General features: G+C 34.4%; 2 protein-coding genes across 4 annotated transcripts; both read right to left on the bottom strand.

Annotated features, from left to right (window-relative positions):
* Window positions 1-923: 923 nt before the first annotated feature.
* On the bottom strand, window positions 924-3,136 carry NDHM (subunit NDH-M of NAD(P)H:plastoquinone dehydrogenase complex). Its single transcript, XM_006843627.4, has 2 exons — window positions 2,574-3,136; window positions 924-1,222 (listed from the first exon to the last, which is right to left on the bottom strand). Exons 1-2 carry the CDS (start codon window positions 2,895-2,897, stop codon window positions 1,019-1,021), a joined length of 528 nt encoding a protein of 175 aa, XP_006843690.2. The 5' UTR covers window positions 2,898-3,136; the 3' UTR covers window positions 924-1,018.
* A 2,175-nt stretch (window positions 3,137-5,311) lies between these two features.
* On the bottom strand, window positions 5,312-11,775 carry LOC18433541 (Transmembrane amino acid transporter family protein). Of its 3 annotated transcripts, none has more exons than XM_006843626.4 (5): window positions 11,305-11,775; window positions 8,901-9,053; window positions 7,108-7,311; window positions 6,438-6,891; window positions 5,312-5,712 (listed from the first exon to the last, which is right to left on the bottom strand). In XM_006843626.4, the coding sequence occupies exons 1-5, from the start codon at window positions 11,681-11,683 to the stop codon at window positions 5,598-5,600; spliced, it is 1,305 nt and encodes a 434-aa protein (XP_006843689.1). In that variant the 5' UTR covers window positions 11,684-11,775; the 3' UTR covers window positions 5,312-5,597. The 3 variants fall into 3 exon arrangements, with proteins under 3 accessions (XP_006843689.1, XP_088731106.1, XP_088731107.1); XM_088874980.1 differs by having other exon boundaries at window positions 6,438-6,638; XM_088874981.1 differs by lacking the exon at window positions 6,438-6,891.
* Window positions 11,776-20,337: the final 8,562 nt, after the last annotated feature.

Below are 20,337 nucleotides of genomic sequence, written 5' to 3'. Positions count from 1 at the left end.
CTCTCTCTCTGGCTTTTGTTATTCTGTGTGGTCATGTTTTTGTCATGTGTGTGACTATGGAATCGCAAACTCCATCCTAGTCATACAGGAGTGGAATAATGTTCCATTGAGAGATAACAGTATCCTATGCAGTTACTGGGCTTCCTACGGTTTCTTTGCACTCCAACTGTTCAATGCCAACAACGGATGGTTGGGATCTGTCATTTCCCCGCACAAAAGTTTATTCAAAATGGGTCCCCACTTATTGTCTGTCAGTCTTAAAAAATCGATGGACTTCCGAGTTGAGGAACAATGCTGCCCAACCGCTCCACCGTAAAATCTGAGACCCTATAAGTGCCAAGATACTATAGGAAAACCAAATGATAGCATAGAATACCAAAGGGTACAAGATTATGCTTTGCCATACGTTCAATCATATGATGCATGACCGGTCACATTGACATATTATTCCATGGTTTAAAGTTTTTGGTCTGAGGACTCGTGCATCTGCCCTGGTTTTCAAGTTAGTACCCAAAACACATGCCATGTCATTGTAAACCCATTTCCACAGTAAATCCATAAATTTGGAGCTCTAAAATGGTATAGATTTGATCTTCAAGTAATAGAAATGATGGGTCCAAAATACAAATGCAAGATAGACCACTTTTAAGCACAAAAATCTGCCTCTTTCTTTTTTTTTAATTTTTAATTTTTTTTTTCTGATAATAACGATAGCCAAGATTTTGACCTATAAAGTTTTGAATCCTTCCCTCTGACATCACCCCACTACCGCTTTGAAAAAAAACGAACTCCCAAACTATTTGAAAAAACAGGTAGTGGCCTGTCATCCCTATTGACATACATTCCGTAAGTGCATTTGGGATTCACCTAAACCCTACCTAAGAACAATACTATCGATCCAATACATCATGCCCTAGGAAAGATTGATATAAAGGATTGGCTTGGTTTTATGTAGTCGAGTGTATACAACTTCAATCCAATAATTGTTTCTGAAATGAGGGACAGAGAGAGATCTTGTTTACACCTTTGATGATTCTTTAACCGACTCTTTTTCAATGGCAGCTTGTTGGGGGTTCATTAGAACTCTAGGCTTCCCCATGCTGAAGTTTAGGGTTTTGGCCTTCATGTTATATTTAATCTCTCCATCATACAACATCTTCCTTATGTAGTGTTCAATGTCTGACCCTATCAATCGAAGCGTGTACTCTGTCAAAGGTGCACCCTTCAACAAAACCACAAACAAATGTCAGTCACACATAAAAACATAGGAGTAAATCGAAGGATCAAAAGAGCTTATTCTGTCACTCTTATTTCAAACAATTTGAATTAGGAATACGTGTATGTGTGTGTGAGAGAGGTATGTGTGTAGGAGAGTAGGACTGGACACAAGGCATAGGTAGTCATTATAGTGGGGTGTCACAACATGACGCCTTGAGTTTAATTCTTACTACCAGCAGAGATCCTCTTTCCCCCGAATCTACCAGAGAGATAGAAAAAGAGAGATTCACACATATTATAATTATATGGATCTTTTAATTATTACTTATCTTTTTTTTTCGAGTAGCTAACATATAATTTTATGGGGAAAAAAGTTTATATAAAGTTGGAACCTTAAAATGTAGAATTAAGGTGTACTTGAAAAATCCATCATGAAGGGCTGTTTTGAAGTTGGAAAACCTTTTAATCGATAATCTCTGCGCTATTAAAATAGTGCATCTAGCAACACATTATCTGGATCGTCCATTTTCAAGATTTTCACATGTTTATAGATCTACTTGTTTTGAATCATTTTTGGAGTCTAAATTTTATAATTACAGATGAAAATGAATTCTCAGGCCATCCTAAGAATTTTTTACATCAAAATTACATTTTATGCTGAATTTGGTAGTGCACAATACTTTTTTATTTTTTTGTGTGAATAGTACAATTTACTTTGATTGTTTAAGGTTGCAACCTTATGCAAACAACTCCTTTTATGCGATTGCACGCTTTCTATAATTTTATGCTTTCTCTACATTATTGATTAAGTTAAATTGATATACATGTTTGTTCGCAGTACAAAATTGTCAATCAGGACTATACAAAATTAGAAGATACAAAAAGTTTTGAATTGGAAATACCCTCTTTGGCCGAACTGTCCGCTCTGTAGGTTTTTCCTATAAACATGGTTGAAAGCAATTTGTTGCACCCTAATAGTCTCTTACATCTAGGTTAGGTTGTAATTGCCAAGGGATTTGTTGCTTCCCTTAATCCAATGTTTGAAAACTCAAACGATTGCTTCTCTGAATGGGAATTGGTCAGAACCGAACTGATTTAGGGATGATATGGGTCCTGCCCGGCACCCCCTTAAGATATCTTAATTTTTATTGTATTTCATTTATTTTGATATTTTTCTGGATCACCAATTCAAACCGATCCATACCTGATCCAAAGAGCCAATCCAATGATCTGCTATGGATATGTGGATAAACAATCCCTCCTACCAATCCGTTTCGAAACACTGCATTAATCCATTGGATGGATTAACCATGTTTCTCTTAGTTAAGATGGTTTTATTCTAAAATCATGTTTACCTCATAGTGGTCGACTAGCTCCTGAAAATAGGCATAGACCTTGTTGCAAGTCTCTTTAGTCCACACAAACTCATTGGAGGGGTCAAGGAGGAGGGTGAGCTTGTCCATCTGTGTTTGATCAAAGGCATAGGTTACAGGGTCTATGTATGCAGCATAGATCCTAACATGCCGTGTTACACTGCTTAGCCATTGTCCCCCGTACTCTTTACTCATGTTTTTGCTTCTCGTTTCAGCCATCATTCTCACTCTCCCTCTCCCTCTCTCCCCCATAAGAGCCTTTGTGTTCAAGATACATGAAGAGGAGGCCAGCTGAGAAATGCTCATGACTAAGTTTGACTTCAACTGAGAATACTGCTCTTTTCTTCAGGGACTAACACTTCCTGGACTCTTATTCCTAATGGAAATTTGGTGTTTTCCTGATGTAATGGCTTCTATACTGTACTCTCTCTCTCTCTCTCTCTCTCACTCTCTTCTTTTAATTAAGTTCACCCATTCAGAGTAGATCTCTCTCTCTAGTTAAGTCTACCCATACCAAATGGATAAGGTTTTGAACGCTTGGGCGTAAAGGAGAGGAGGAGAGAGAGCTTAGGATATGAGGTGAATGTAGGACTTGAATTAGGGTTGGCAAACTGGCAATGGACCAGGACCCAACTCGGGACCTAAGGGGTAGACCCGATCAGGAGGTCTGGGTGCAAGATTTGGACCCGAACTCTATTTGGGTCTTGGTCCATGTCCGGGTCCGGGTCCAAGTCCATTAATATTTTTTGTGTTCCACTAAGAAATATATGAAAACATAGTTAAATACATTGATATTTTTATTCTTTTGGGTTGGGTTTGCTACCATATCATTTTTCTGGGTCCGGGTCTGCCAACCCGACCCATTGAACTTGAATGCAAGAGATTTAACTGGACAAGCGTGGATCATTATTGATATTTTTTTTTTTTCTAAATTGTTAGCGATAGACAATGAGATTTCTTATGCTGAATGCATAACATGAGACAAATTATTTGTAGTATGAGGAGGTTACAACTACTTTTGGTCATTGGACGTGAAACTAGTAGGTGAAAGTGTCTTAATATTTGAATTTTTTATTTTAAATTTTATGCCCAAACAATTACACATCATCAATTATCTGATTTCAAATCTAACAGTGATGATTGTGGTTTCGTTGTATCAAAAATAAATGGTTGCATTGTATATATTTCCTTGCCTGTAAGGTTTGAGGATATATATTGGTTCTCTTTTTTTGACTTCATAAATGGTTGCATTTTATATATTTCCTTTCCTATAAGGTTTGAGGATATATATTGGTTCTCTTTTTTTTAAAAAAATGTTACTGGATCTCTTTTCCATTATACTATCTTATGATTTGAAAACTAGCGATTCATATATCTTATTTAGATTGGGAATCGGTCCAGACCCACCTTGTTCCTTGTTGGAACCAGAATTGCTCTGGTTCTTATGGACTCACCTAGTTGAGTCTGGTAGGAACTAGGCGATCAAGATTGACCAGATCATCCAGTTTGCACATATTATATTTTATTTATTATTATTATTATTATTATTATTTTCAATGTCTTCTAATTTTATGGATTGGATCTCGCACTAGAGAACCGGCCCAATCCACTGATCCGGGCTTGATTTCTGAAAGATTAATTCACCCAGCCTAACCAATATTTCAAACATTGGTTTCATCCAATAATCTATTTGTCCAAAACAAATTAACAAATTGGATTGGGTTAGATGTGACTTTTTTTTTTTGTTTGGTTAGTTCAGTGGTAGGAATTGAACTTAAGATTGCTCGACTCACAAGTACTTGAGCCACCTACTTTTTATAATCTTTTTAATTTTGTTTGCTCATTCTTACATGATACAACTTGGACGAGTCCGGGGGGGGGGGGGGGGGGGGGGGTTGACTCGGGCAATAATCCCAGCGAGCCAAAGCCCGAGTCCACCCTTTTAAACACTAATTCCATGTTTGTCTCTCTCTTCCTTTGACACAAAGGCAAAGGCACCTTTTACTTAATTATGAGCTTCTTTTTAGGTCCCAAAAATTGACTCACATGACTAAAATGAAGCATCTGGAAGTGTTAGAGAAATTTATGTGAAGGAAAATTGTTTCATGCAGGCTAGACCACATTTCTACATATGTGATTCGAAAAGAGTAAAACATTAATCTTAAAGATAGACGCCAATAGATGTTCCATCTAAAAACAATGAAAACTAACGATCCAAATGTTTTCTTACTAAAATTATCATTTTTAGTGTTTAAAATTTATTTATTTATTCATATTCATGATATACATGTTAGAAATTTCATGTCCTTCAAAATTAATTTTTAAAATCCATCTTAAAAATAGATTTATTACGAAGCCCGCATTTTGCTATATGCAAGCTTGGCCACATAGAAACCAGATCGTTATTTAAATACCACATTTTATTTATATCCTTCAAGTTAATTTCAAAATACCCATAAAGGACATATGATTTCAAAATACCCATAAAAAGACATATGATCATGAGTTGGAACAGTTACCTGGTAAAACATTGAATAGTTTATATCTTAATGCTATTTTTGATAAATTTTCCTTCTGGTTACCATTTATACTTTATTTCCAGTGTTTACCCCAGTGATATGTCATCATATGTCCTCCTTTTTCTGTCAAGTTTTCATCTCAAGGCGGCCGTGCATACACATACACCTACTTCTGTTACTGATGATTGGTAAAACAATGAATCACACTTAAAAATCACAATTAATTGATAGAAGAATGAATCACACTTAGAAATCACGAGAAAATCAAAATACAAACAACAAATAATTCCCCACAGAACCCTGACATCATTGGGTGGGAGAGACAAAAACATGATGAAATCCCCTTTCTCTACCTCTCTCTCACTAAAAAAAAGCTCCGATGATGATGTTAATGGTGTGAATTGAGGTTGTAGCATTGGTGGTTAAGGGAGCCAAAGCCTTAATATATCATCCCCACCACCCTTTCCTATGCATCTCTCTCTCTTTCTCATGCCAAATGAACTAGATTGCTCGTTATGGCAATTGCACTTGTAACCACCGCAATCAATATCATCAGAACAGCCAGTATCCTATCCTTAGGATCCGATATCCCATGAACATCTCTGCAAAAAAACAAATACAAAGATGGATTGAGAATAAGAATTTTAACTAGCTAAACCTTTCGGACTTTGTCCATGGTTTCACACATTTAATTTTTCAAGAATTTGGAATTCTCAAGCTTGGTTTTCATAATTTTGCTACAAGAAAGCCATACCATGCACCTTTTTTGTGGTGTTAACCTACATATACATGGGATCTACCATCCATTTTAAAAGTGGACATTGGAGATGCAACATGGTTCTTGCATGGATGTTGTGGATACAATAAAGAGGCTGGTCATGATGTGCTTATTCTTTTTTTTTTCCTTTGACGAAGTTACATAGGAATAGAACTTGAGACGTAGTGCGATGAAAACCCAGCTGTTACCGTCTTGACCCAAGCCCAATTCCTGTCATGATGTGCTTAACCCTTGCTTGAAAAGTATATATAGTCTAACAGACTATGAAGGTTATGATCTACTGAATCATCGGGTTCATATAAAACAACAGACGACGATGGAGGCAGATTGGGAACCACCACACCAGTGGGCCATATCTCCAGTTCTAATATGTCATATATCTTTATCCATCACAACTCACCATTCTCCTGTAGTATGACTTTCTTTAATCCATTGGATTATAATATACTTTTCCTTGTTACAACAAGGATACTGCTTTTCTTTTTCTTTTTTAAAACTCTCAATATCTCTGTAGAAAATTTTCTTAAGACAATCAAGAAAACCATTTACCTGAGCACGATAGCACCAGGGAATATGAAATCGATGCAGACAGCAGTTGTGGAGCCAACAAACTGGAACACTGACCAAATATCAGGTATGAGTATGGCAGCCAAATACACAAATCCCAGTATAATTCCAGTAAGGGAGGTGAACCGAAGGGCAGCAGTCGTATTTGTGGCACTGGGGAAAGCCAATCCGTCAAGATTGATCCTGAGAGAGAAATTGAGAAGCGGAAAGACAAGCATCACGTGAAGCACGTAACTCAGTCGAACAACAGCACTCGATATAGCATCAGGGTTTCCACGATTGAAGTTGACAAGGATGTCTGAGGCAGTGTTTTCTCCAAAGAGGAGATAGCAGAACAGTCCAATGGCAATGTACACCACGGCGCATAGAGCAAGTGAGACTCTGACCACAGACTGCATCTTCTGTGGTTTTCGGAACTCTGCTCGAATGGGATGAACTAAAATACCCAAAGACCCCATATAAATCTTTATCACTTATTTTTACGCTTTAAAATGAAGAGAGAAAATTGAGTTTGTTTTAGTATATTCCAGCTAAAATACAATGAAATATGAGTTTATTTCTTAAATTTTCTGAATTCTAAATACTTTCCCAACAAATATAAAGAGATTTCAAAATTTTGAGACCAGGGCAAATAACTAAAATACCCTCTCACCATTGAAGTGGCAGGTGAAAGCTGATACAAGCACGGGGACAACAGTAAAAAGCTTGATGTATGAGAACTGTCCTGTAATTTGGGGAAATAACCTGGGCATTTCTGCCTCTCCAGTCCAAATCGCAACAATGCCCAAAGCCGCGGTGACAACCGCAAAAACCACAGCTAGAAGCACAGATATGGCTGAAGTGAATTTCAATGAGTCTGCACAGAGGGAAAAAATGGCAATATAATAAACCCAAATTTAATGAAAAGGACAATTATCTATAGTTGAGATTAAGGAAATCATGGTTGACGGAACCAGGGTTCCGAAACTGACTCTGAGCCCTGCCTGTGAGGGCTTGGTTCTGATTCGACCTGGACAATTCCTGAGCCAGATCAGACTATATCTAGTTAATAAATAAAAAACACCAGCTAAAAATTGGAATCAGCATGATTCCAGGTTCCTCGAATCGCCTGCATGATAATCCCAACTGGACCGAGGGGATTTCAAGTCAGATTGGAGATTTTTCAAACCCAACTTGGAATACTTAGCACACTGTGCCTAAGATTTGGGATGAAATTGAGGGGAGGAAAACATAGGAAGCAACATTACTACTACATGGATAATATTGAAAAATCAACACTAAAAACATCAATTATCATAATAATTGAGTTATATAACAATAAATTTGTGGTGGCACCCACATTCTTGAGGGCATGTGTACATGTGCTAAGTTAAAAGGACAATTTAGTAAAACCTCTAAACAAGAGCAAACAATCGAGACCCATTAAGTCTGATTCAGTGATTTGAGTCCTCGGACTTGTCCCCTTGCTGAGCCGAGTACTCAATAAAACTTGGGTGATTACAAAATAAAAATCACAAAGATATTAAATTGTGCCATCAATGTATAGATATTTCATATATAATTTGTTTTTATGATGATTTGTGAGTTGTTCTTGTCATATGCTCCATTTTTATATTTTTCTTTTTTTAAGAAAAAATTTCTACTGCCTCTAGTCGTAAGTCAATTTTTCTTATATCCATATTTTATTTTTTTCATCTGTTTTTAGTTTAGTTTGATTTAGACAATTTTACTTTTGGGATTTTCTACAAAGAGACTATTTACCTTTCCTACATGAAGGTCACAATCATTCTTGTCCCTTAAATTTCAAAATGGGTGGTTGTAAGAGTGTCATTGAATAGACACAAAGTTCCAAAAAAAAAGATCTTGGACTTCGTAACTCACCCCAAGCCATCCAATTTAACATCTAATGAGTGAAAATTATTGTGACCTCCATGTACAAAAGATAAATGGTTTCTTTGTAGACAATTTCTTTATTTTTAACAAATTTGTTGATTCTTTTTTAGATTTTTTAGGACCATTTTGGCTAGGCGCTTCTCAGCCAATCCGAGTTACTCGGCTCGGATAGGGACCAAGTCCAAAGTTTGTGAACTTTGGTCTGATTCCATGAGAATGCCATAGAAATCAAATCCATATTAAGAGTGTGTGCAGTACCATACCAGCAGTTGGATCACACTCCCATCGAGAAATGAGTACGAGTTTGACATAGACATTGCAAGACCATCTCAAACATCCAATTGATGGACGGACATTGATGGAGACATAATGGGCTTGGGTCATTCTATATTCATGTCATCCCTATTGCCGCTCATAAACCAATTGGATAGTGACGACATCATGAACATGGAAACATCTATGGATCACAATACACTTTCCATTATAACAACAGGAACATGAATTATCTTAATTTCTGCAAAAAGTTGGAGTGTGAGGACCACAATTACATACCTACTCGCCTCAGTGAAACAAGAGGGAGAAGAATGAGAAATGTAGTCACGAGGAGCACGAACGAGCGTGAAGTCCACCACCCATTCCCAAACCACTCACGAAATATACCCACATGTGTCGGCCCCTCTGCCACACTCCCGGAAAGAACATCAGCTGCAACAAGAAAAAGAAAGATATAATTAAACGGATTACAGATCTGAAGTCTAAACATTTCTCAATTGCAGTTAAGTAGCAAATTAAACATTTCTGGTTAACCAATGTCAATTTCTTGGACTACAAATGACAATTATCTAATTTAAAACTTTTAACAAACTCAGACTGGGTTTTGATATTGTGCCTTAATTTAAACTTTTACGGAAGGATAAACGGTTGGGAGAGATTGGAATTTATTTCTATTATTCCTCACTTAGGCTTTTTTTTTTTCCAGTCAAAGCAAGAGAAATTTATATGAAAAAAGATGTATTACCACAACACTTAGGCTTTTTTTTTTCCAGTCAAAGCAAGAGAAATTTATATGAAAAAAGATGTATTACCACAAGATTAAGTTGTGGTTCCTACGTTTTTGAGGTTTCTTTCATTCTCATTTGACCACAAGGTCCATATTTTTGGACATATGAAGTTGGGGTCCCTACTTTTCTGAGGTTTCTTTGGTTCTCATTCTACCCCATCTTGAAAGTACTTTCGAAACCCATGAAACGCAAAAAAAAATGATGTATTTGGGCAGTCATGTATTTGGGTGGTTCAAAATTTAGACTTTCAAACATACATTTCAAGTAGTTTGAAATTTGCCCTTGTCAACCGCCCAAATACATTAGTATTTTTGTTTGGAGCAGTTCAAAAGTCTAACTATCGAACCGAACCACGAGTAAAATGAGAATAAAACTAGAGAAAACCAAAAAGTAGGACCTTAACACATATATGCTAAAAAATATTATTAATGTCACATCTTTTATCAGGTGAAAAGCTCTAAAAGGCAAAGGGGATGCTCTACTTATGGTCTTCCTGACGGTATAGCCAAAATGACCGAATAGGATTTATGTAGCTGACCCCAAATATGAGGCCCTGATGATGATAATTACGACACAAATTTGTGCACAAGTAAAAAACTTCCCACGCATTCAAGGTGCCTATAGAATTTCTAAATTTCACCGCAATAATGTAGCTGCGCTAATTATAATTGCAAAAGTCAATGAACAAAGAAAAATCCTGAAATGAAGAAGTAAACTTTTGACAGTAGGAAAATACAGTTTAAATTGTCAAACCACCTAAAAAAGGGGACACGGTTTTAGTGAGTTGGCCGACACACCTATTACAATGCAGTCCCTTATTTATCTAAGGTCCAGTTTGCATCCACTAAAAATTAAAATGTACGGTGAATAAAGAAATTCAAAAAATAACATTTACATCATTTGAAAAAGAGAAATTCCAAATTACATCTTTTTTACACTTAGGTGTTTTGATAAAATTTGGAGGTGGGCCTTAATTGGATAGTTCAAAGTTGCAACCTCATAAAAACCAAACCTTAGGTGTTTTGATAAAATTTGGAAGTGGACCTTAATTGGATGGTTCAAAGTTGCAACCTTATGGAAACCACACCCTTTAACCATCTTTTCTTTTTCAATCTTCTGAGGAGGGTTGACCATTCATTTTTTCTTAAATTTATTTTAGAAAAAAAAGAAGGATATTTAAACCATCTCTTGGTTTCTCAACTGGGAAGATATATAATAAACAGCAAGAACTGGTTTCTCAACGAGAGCACAGTTCCCGCGTTTAATAGAAAAAGGGTAATTTAAGAAATATTGTTTTAAGGGGAAATTTATTAAAAATATACCTCACATTTCAAGTATTTAATATTTTATTTTTTAACTACAGTCAAAATCTTGATGGGCATTTTGAAATTAGTTCAAAACATATGGGTAACGTGTTAAATAATAAATAGAGTTAATCTTAAATGTGTGTTTTTACAAATTTGCCTATTTTAAGGCCATTTCAATCTTGATGGTAAAATGCGATTGTGTCCGAAAATGAACCTAAAATTTTTTTTTACCAGATAAATTATTACCTAAAAACCATGAAAAATTCTTTCCCATAAAACAAAGAGCATAAAAGTTAGAAAATGTATGGAATATCAAAAGAAAAGAAGGAATTAAATTAGAAAAAGAAGAAAAATAGTTTGCCAAGATCCACTAAAAAAAATTCCCAAATCTAGAACCATCAACTCAAGAAAGGAAATGGAGAAATCATAATTTCTTTATGTTTCAATTGCCTTTATTTTTTATTTTTAATTACTGTTTTTTGGGTAAGTCAAATTTCCTATTTATATGAATTCTTTATATCAAATTAAAAAAAGAACAGAGACCCACACAAAAAAAAAATAGGAGAGAGGAGAGGGAAAAACAAGTACCTATGATAATCATATAGATAATCTCAGCCCCCAAATTAGTGATAATCACACAAATTTGCAGAAGAACTGACCCAATCTTTCCAAATGATTCCTCCATTAATCCAGCATAAGTCGTAGAATTACCGGCACTTGTAAATTTCAGCATAAATTGCAGCGAAAAATTCGTCAAGATCGCAACGAAGATCACCGATAAAATCGCAGGAAGCACACCCAAAACCTTCAGAGTTGCAGGAATGGACATGATTCCAGCACCGATAGCGCTTGTTGAGAGATTGAAAATGGCTCCTGAATAAGAAGCTCCATTGGAGTTTTGTGAATTCTTGGTTGAATTCAAGAGGGGCGCCTCGTTTTCCTGCTCCTCATCAGGATTTGGCGCCATGGAACACTGGTGTGTGTCTTCTGTCTCGGAGTTTCTCTCTCTAAAACTGATGGGTTTTTGTGTTGGGGTTTTTCTCTCTGAACAGCGAAGCTGGGGGTTGCATCGATTGACACTGAGTATTTGTAGTCAGTTTTTCTTTCTCTTCCCCGGTTGATACGCAATACTAAATGGGGAGGGAATGGGGAGATCTCAGCCGATAGATCCCAAATTTAACGGCTGGATGGGATCAATGAACGTGGACCGAATAGTGTCGCCAGGGTTGACTGATGCTGCTAGAGCCTCTTTCCGCTTTTTTAAAATCTAATTAAGGCGCACCTTCAAATAATGTCAAGATATTTATTTCAGCATTACGATGGCTTTAAAATTTATTTTCATTTTGATGTTTAAAAAAATTATTTTTATCTTTACTTACAAAATTTAAAAATTAAAAATAGTGTGAATCAAGCATACCTATGAACGCATTTGAAAATCCATTGACGGTTAAGATAATACATTTTATTTTAAAGATTTGAAATCTATTTTTTCTTATAGCCATACATTTTGAAATCGAGATTATCGAATTAATAGTTTTTTACCACCGAAACAACATCTTCTAATGAATTTGGTGCGCTTATGTAACCTATTTTTTTTTTTCTAATTCAAATAATTCACATCAATATATTTTATATTTGCCCAAAGCATGTTCTTCTCGGAGACAATGTGTACTCCGCAAACAAAAGATTTGTATATAATGCCCCACTTTATGATGATCAGGCACCCCTCTAAATTTTGTCAAAAGATGTAATTTCGGTGCCTGGTGGCTTAAATATTTATATTCAATTTTAATTATAAAAATTAATTTTTTTTTCCAATGCAGATACAACGTATTTAAAAATATTTAAAAATCTGAAAAATAAATAGCCCAAATAAGTAATCATAAGATTCACTTCTTTTTTTACTTCAAATTTGTCTCTCTAGATTTTAAGGCAGTGAAAGTCACTGAGTTGTCCTAAGAAAAAGGGCGCGCAGGTCTTATTAGAACGACAGGAGAAAGCACGTTGCTTTGTACCATCCACGTGCTAGATAAATGTCCACTTCACTCACTTTGAAGATGGCATCCAATTTATTGACAAAAAAAGAATGAAAATTATAAAAAAAATTTAAAAAATTAGATATTTATTGATATATAAAAATATCCTATTATTTGCACTCATACCCTTTTTTTTTTGTATTTTTTGTTTAACAAATTTATTGCCCTTGTCACAAATTTGATATATCTGTGACGCTACAAAGATACCGTTGTTTAAGCCCACACCCTCAAATACTTGTGCGGCCAATGGAACCTTTTGGCACTGCCATAAACCTATTAGATTTATGACAGTGCTATCATAAAGGCCTTAGACGCCTTGCGCTTGTTACAGGTACCCCATAGTACTACGAGAACCGTAGCACTATAAAGTGCTACGGATATATCAAAACCGTGATGAGGGTATTATAGTTATTAAAAATAAATGTATTGGATAAATAGGTACAAGTATAAATAATATAAGATTCTAATATATTGGTAATATTCAAAACTTTAAAAAATATTTCAGATAATTTCCCAAAAAAGGAAGTGGGCTAGAATTTATTATTGAAAAATAGTGGACCTGTGATAATGACAAAAATAAACAGACATAAGAGAGAGTCATTATGCAAATCGTGGGACATTGAAATGATACTTCCAAATGGAATGAATGTGATTGAAAAATAAAATACGACTAATGATTTTACATCGATTAAACTTATCAAAAGCAATGGGAGAGAGTTTTTACTTTTCGCATGCTGTGCATGGGATTTGTCCCAATAATATTATTTAAAGGGTTGAAAGGAACAACGGCCTATGGGACTTCAAGACTTTATTGTTTCAGATTTTAGATCTCTCATCTTTTTTTATTTTTTTGCTCATGTTTACAGGGAAGCTAATATAGTAGCAGACTTTCTTGATAAAGGAAGTTCCTCCCTTTAGTTTCTATTTCGGACTCTATAATTACATTTTAGTTCAATACAGTTGTGAAATTTCTATCAAAAAAAAAAATTTGTTAAAACTCTTTACATAGGCCAAATGATCTTTAATTGATTTTGATGTTATTGTTTTATCATATTTATTTCACTTAGGTACTTCCATGAGAAAATTATTAAAAATTCTCAAATCGTCTTTGCTAGGGATTGGAAAGCCTAAACAATTAGTAGCATTTCAATTATTGGACCCAAGAAGTCCCAAGTAACCAACAAAAATATCTATAAATAATATCATTTTAGTAATATGACCGCAAAGACTACCTAATGAGTGATTAAAATACTCATGTTTATTCAGAGTTTTTTTCGATAGTTTGCTTATTTATAGTTACAGATAAGGAAAACACTCTTGGGGGTTAGTAATGAGGAACAACTTTGTTATTTGGCACCTAAATGTACTACATGTGTCAAAAAATATAAATACCTATAATTGTTCCTCATTAGTCACCCTGAGCAATGTGTTCATTAATTGTAACCCTCAATAAGCCGGGTCTTTCTTAATTGTAACTCTCACATGGAGATATTATTGTTGTTGGGTTGGGGCCTCTTAGGGGGGATAAATTACTAAATGTCTAAATTGTTTAGGCTTCTTAACCTTGAACAAAGGTAATTTAAAATTTTTTTAAGATTGTTTTGAGAAGTACTTGAGTGAAATAAAATAAAAAAAAAACAACCCCCTTAAATGTTTATACCAAAAAGATTCACGCTCCCAAGAAAAATTTCCCAATTTAGTATTTACCCCATGTAGTAACTTTATAGTATTGTCCCCACAAATACATAGTATATGCACTCAATATTAATTAAGATCATTAGACCTTTTAATACTTTTTTTAAGAGGTTTTAAGCCCTTGTGTAATATTTATTTTCCCATGAAATGTTATAATACGTGGAAAAGGTATTTTTTATGATATGATATTTATAATAAATCTCGCTACAATTTTTTGTTGTATGGTTTAATATTCATAATTTCATATTAAATTTTCAATGACAATTATTTTATTTTTTTAATGCTGAGAATTTACGCGGTTTGGATCTGAAACCTGAATTTCAGATCCTATCTGGATCTGGGTATGGATCCAAAATTTAGATCTGACGTGTTGGACTCGGATCTGCTCGAGATCTGGCCCAATTAGTAAATAAGTAAACCCTCTCCTCAAAACTCATCAAGACTCACAATTATGCCGTCGTAAAATCTTCAAATTGATCATCTCATTTTAAACATTATGGTTGTGAAAAAAAGAGGATTTCAAGGCCTAAAACAGTGTATATTATAACAAATTATCTAAACCGTCTATTTTGTACTAAAAATCGGTGTTTATAGATCAACAAGATCTGTACTATTTTCTGAACTTCAAATTTTATAACCAGTGTTGAAAATTGATTTTAGAACCATCATAGAGATTGTCAACGGCCAAAGTGCCTTCTGAATGAGGATTTGAGGTGAAGCCGAGGTCTTATAGAAACTTCATCCCTTGTTTTTAACATATGTTGTACTCTATGAATATAATGACATCACTGCATTTGCAGTCTCCATCTAACATCAACCACGATAATGTATACCCGGTTTCTACACTGGTTTGCATTAATTGCCAACTCTATAGGGATTTTTGAGGGAACTTGAATTCTTTAAGGTGTCAACCTTATTAAAAGAAGTTTGGAAAAAGTATATATAAATTGTAACCTTATACTAGTACTTTTAAAATTTATTTGGGGATATACATATCGTATAAAAAATCTTTATGATGGCTTAAAAATCTATTTTTACCCATAGTAATAAAATTTAGAATTTCAAAAATAGTACAAGTCGAACAAGTTTATAAACACTTATAAATCTTGAAAATAAATAGTTGAGATAATTCGTTACAAGATGCATTAGTTTTAATATTTGAAAATTTTCATTTATTTAATATCTACAACTCTCAAGGCCTGGATAATCAATTGGAGGGTTCTCTAACATCACACAACTCAATTTTTTAGTGCACCTTACTTCAATAGGATTAGGTTGCCCATGCTCACAAAAAAAAAAATGTTATAATAATATCTAATAACTAAAATGGCCCCATACCTATCTAGGGATTCTCCAACTCACAAAATTTTTATCCTTTTATTCTTGGTGTTGTTTGTTACAAGGTGTCAATCTTAAATATTTCAAATAAGGCGCACCTCCCTGGATGATTTAAAAATGTAATTTTGGTGTAGAAATTTTCATGATAACCAAAAAAATTACGTCACATCTAATTATAAAATTTACAATTAAAAAAATGATAAAAATCGAACAGATCTAAAAACTCATGAAAATCTAGATAATAAACAGTCTAGATGATAGATTATAAGATATACCATTTTAAAAACTTTAAAATCTTTTTTTTCATATCCGTACATCTCAAAATCGAGATAACCAATTAAAGGTTTTTTCAATATAAAACAACCATTTTCAATATATTTTTTAAACATACCTTTTTATATATATAGTATAATAAAGTTGCACCTTTATATAGACTTTTTCTTTTATTTTTAGATGCTATAATAAAGATGGTCCTTTGTGTACCGATCTGTCCCCTTGACATTGACGCATTCAAAAACGACGAGCCATTTCGACAAAAAAAAAAACCTTTAATAATACGCAGGTGACGAAGCATGAGTCTCATGTTCACCACGTGATTCATGCTGTAATCATTGACGACTTACTTTGAACCAGAGGTTTAAAAGTCGCCAATGTCGGCATCGATTCAACTCGCGAATGGGTTGTACCGATTTTTGCTTATCACAAAAAATCGTGTGGATTTTCACATATAATCGGAAATCTTATCGATTCTCGTTTATAACCGAAAATCGTGTCGATTTTCGTTTATAACCGTAAATCAAGCGTGTCTAGAGGAGAGCCGGTGCTACAATAATTCGGCGAGTCACAACAGTGACACGGGCAATTTCAACCGATAGGGGTAAGCTCTGAAAAAAAAGTTTACAATGGGGGGTAATATTTGTTATATGCATTATCAACCGTCGTGTTATGACAACATCACTCGTAGGGCGATAACATGACAACAACACTCGACGTCACTGGTAGGGCGCTCTCGCTACCAATTTCTTCTAAGATCCTATCTCCCTGTTCCATCAAACAAATGATTCTTGGATTTCATTCGTGATATTGAGAAAAGAAAAGATCAATAAATATTTCTATGGATCCTCTCAATTGTATACTAGACTTAGACTACTATAATAAAAAATAAAAAAATGTTCACCGCGTGATTCATGTTGTAATCTTTGACGACTTACTTTAAACCAGTGGCTTAAAATCGTCGAGTCGATGTCGATTCAACTTGGGAATCGGTCATCTCGTGCCGATTCTCGCTTATAATTTAAAATCGTACTGATTCTCGCTTATAACTAGAAATCGTGTCGATTCTCACTTATAACAGGAAATCGTGCCAATTCTCAATTATAACCAAAAATTGAGCGTGTCTAGAGGCAAGCAGGCGCTACAGTAATTCGGCGAGTCGCTACAGTGACACGGGCGATTTCAATCGGTAGGGATAAGCTTTATCATGCCAATTCTCAATTATAACCGGAAATTAAGCGTATCTAGAGGCGAGCCGGTGCTACAGTAATTTGGCGAGCCGCAACAGTGACATAGGCGATTTCAATCGGGGTAAGCTTTGAAATTTTTTTAAAAATTGGTAGGCAATATTTGTTGTGTGCATTGTCATCAGGTAGGGATAAGCTCTTGAATTTTTTTAAAAAAATTTGAGAAAGGCAACATTTGTGGTGTGCATTGTCAACCGTCGTGCTATGATGACATCACTGATGGCGACGACATGACAAGAACACTTACAGCACGATAACATGAGGTGTAGGTCACAAACTGGTACAAACGCTCACATTGACGTGCACCTGCCACAAACACTTTATACCAGGCACCTCTTCGTTAAGGCTTCGATGTGGATAATTCCCAAACCACACCCTTTTACAAATTTGTTGTTATCTTACATACATTGGGTTGCCATAGTTAATAGGGTTGTTCTATGTGATTGTGACCTCAATCTAATAAAGGTTGTGGTCCGTGAGGGTGATTGTCAGTCAACTAAAGTGATCCTCCATCAATTTTGTTTACTTTTACGTGTAGTCGATATCCATAAGAATAATAATTTACAAAAATTAACATAATTATATGAAATTATTGTTTGTTTATGTTGATCCCTTAAATATAATTATGTTAAATTTATGTCAATATAATTATTTTTATATATATTAAAATTATTTTTAAATTATATGAAAGTTTTTTCTAATATTTTTAAATTATTTTGATGTAATATTATAATATTATATTATAATTAATAGTTATAATACTCTATTATAATTTAAAAATGGATCGGGCATCCCAAAAACCCATCATTTTCTTATTTTCTTGTCAAAAAATAAATAAATAATACAATATCTTCTTATTTTCTTGTCAATAAATAAATAACATGTAATACAATAAGTATTTCTTGCAAAAAAAAAAAAAAAGGTATTTCTTAATACAACAAGTATTTCTTGTTATTTTCTTATTTTTCTCGTCAAAAAAAAATAAAAAATTCTACAACAAGTATTTCTTGTCAAAAAAATAAAAGGTATTTCTTAATACAACAAGTATTTCTTGTTATTTTCTTATTTTTCTCATCAAAAAAATAAAAAATAATACAACAAGTATTTCTTGTCAAAAAAATAAAATAAAACGTAATACAACAAGTATCACATTTTTTTTGTCCGTGTATGACTATATACTTCATCCATGATAATTCTAAGATTTTTCTTGTGTGTGATGTAAATTTAATGATTAACATAAATTTTTACAGGAAAAAAACATCTCAATATTTGTAAATTGATGAAAAAAATGAAAGTTAATAATGTATTACCCACATTTCCTATTGGATTCCTAAAAAACAACATTTATAATAAATTTTAATATATATTTTTGGATTTTTTTTGAAGGCTTAATCCAACCAATTCAACCGATTCTCGATCCAGATCCCCAATTAACCGATCCATATGAGTTTTTGTTTTTTTGAGGTGCCCGATCCGAGTCACCGATCCGTTTTTTAAACCACTACTTTAAACATACGGTTTCGGATCTCCTGAATCTTCTTGATCACTCCACCCATATTACAAGTCTAAGCTCATTTCTCTCTTAGCTCATTTCTCTCATGACATAAGTGATGACCTAGGACTGTAATAATGTTATTGTAGGAGCATTATGTGGGATTAGTCCTTTGGGTAAAAGAGCTCCTTAAGAATGTTTTTAATCTCAAATCTTAGGCTCTACTTTCAAATTTGAAAAGTATATAAAGAGATCATTTACTTTTTGTATACAAAGAGATCATTTACTTTTAAGAAAGCAGATGCAGCCATCTAGGTTTACTTTCACAAAGACAAATGCAGCCGTCTAGGTGGACGCCCTAATACTTGAGTGACCCTAAGAGAAGGGGGTGAGGTAGAGGTCATAAGTTGTTTTATGGGTGTTGTTTTATGGGTGTATATGTGCATGCACACGTATGTGTATGCATGATGTATCACAAAATTCTAAAGATCATCCTTTTTTTTTCTTTTGGATGCGTTTGTGAGCGAGAGATGTTAGAGACTTACAGGATATGTGAAAGAGAGTATGTGAAAGAGAGGCATGCAGCATCAAACACTTGGAACTCATCTTCTTCTCATTTTTCTTCTCTTCTTCTTATATGTAAAGAGGGAGCATATGGGTTCATGTGTATGTGTAATATCGAACACTTGAGAGTTCATCTCCTTCTTCTTCTCATATGTAGAGAGCACATGGACCCAAAAGAGAGAGATAAAGGTAATACCGCACCTTATTTTTGTTTAAGTAGATTTAAATTTCTTTTCCTTTTTTTTTTTTTCTTTTTTTCAATTTTAAAGGATGGCACTAGGTGGACGCCTACCTTAGGCATGCCCGTCCCCACCGCCTAGGCTACACCTAGGCAATTTTTCAGCCATACCACCTAGACAACAAGAGGGCCGAATTTTCATTCACCATCTTCAACGCAAGGAGGTCATAGTCACTCTTGTGTATCTTTGACTAAACTCGAGGTAAAAAAAAAAACATGAACTTCATGACACATCCCAAATCACATCCAATTTGATATCTAATGATTAAAAGTGACAATAATGACAAATGGTTCCCGCACCAATATAGTCCCACTTTCAAATCAGCAGAGCATTTTTAGAAAAATAATTTGAATTTGATTCCCAAACATTTCGATCTACCATCCTAAATTTTGTGGCCTCTAAAGACCTTATTCTATTCCAGAACATGAAAAAATTCCCACCATTGAAAAGCTCTCAATTGATCATCTCAACAAAACATTCAAGCATGAAACATCATGCATCTTGCAACACATTATCTAGACAGTTAATTCAAAATTTTCAAGCTTTTATAGACTTTCAATCTTCATAATTTTTCTCTCTTTAAATTGTATAATTAAGGGGCGGAAACAGATTTTCAACTCATTGTGATAGTCTCTAGCACCTGGACTAGTTCATCTGATAGCATTTGAAGGTTCGCTTTACTTTGGGTGTGTGTGTGTGAGAGAGAGAGAGAGAGATCACTGATCATTCAAAATTGA

Source organism: Amborella trichopoda, chromosome 8, assembly GCF_054954075.1.
Source record: "Amborella trichopoda isolate Santa Cruz 75 chromosome 8, AtrichopodaSantaCruz75HAP2 v2.0, whole genome shotgun sequence".
Lineage (NCBI taxonomy): Eukaryota > Viridiplantae > Streptophyta > Magnoliopsida > Amborellales > Amborellaceae > Amborella > Amborella trichopoda.
This window is presented reverse-complemented; position numbering and strand designations above follow the sequence as displayed.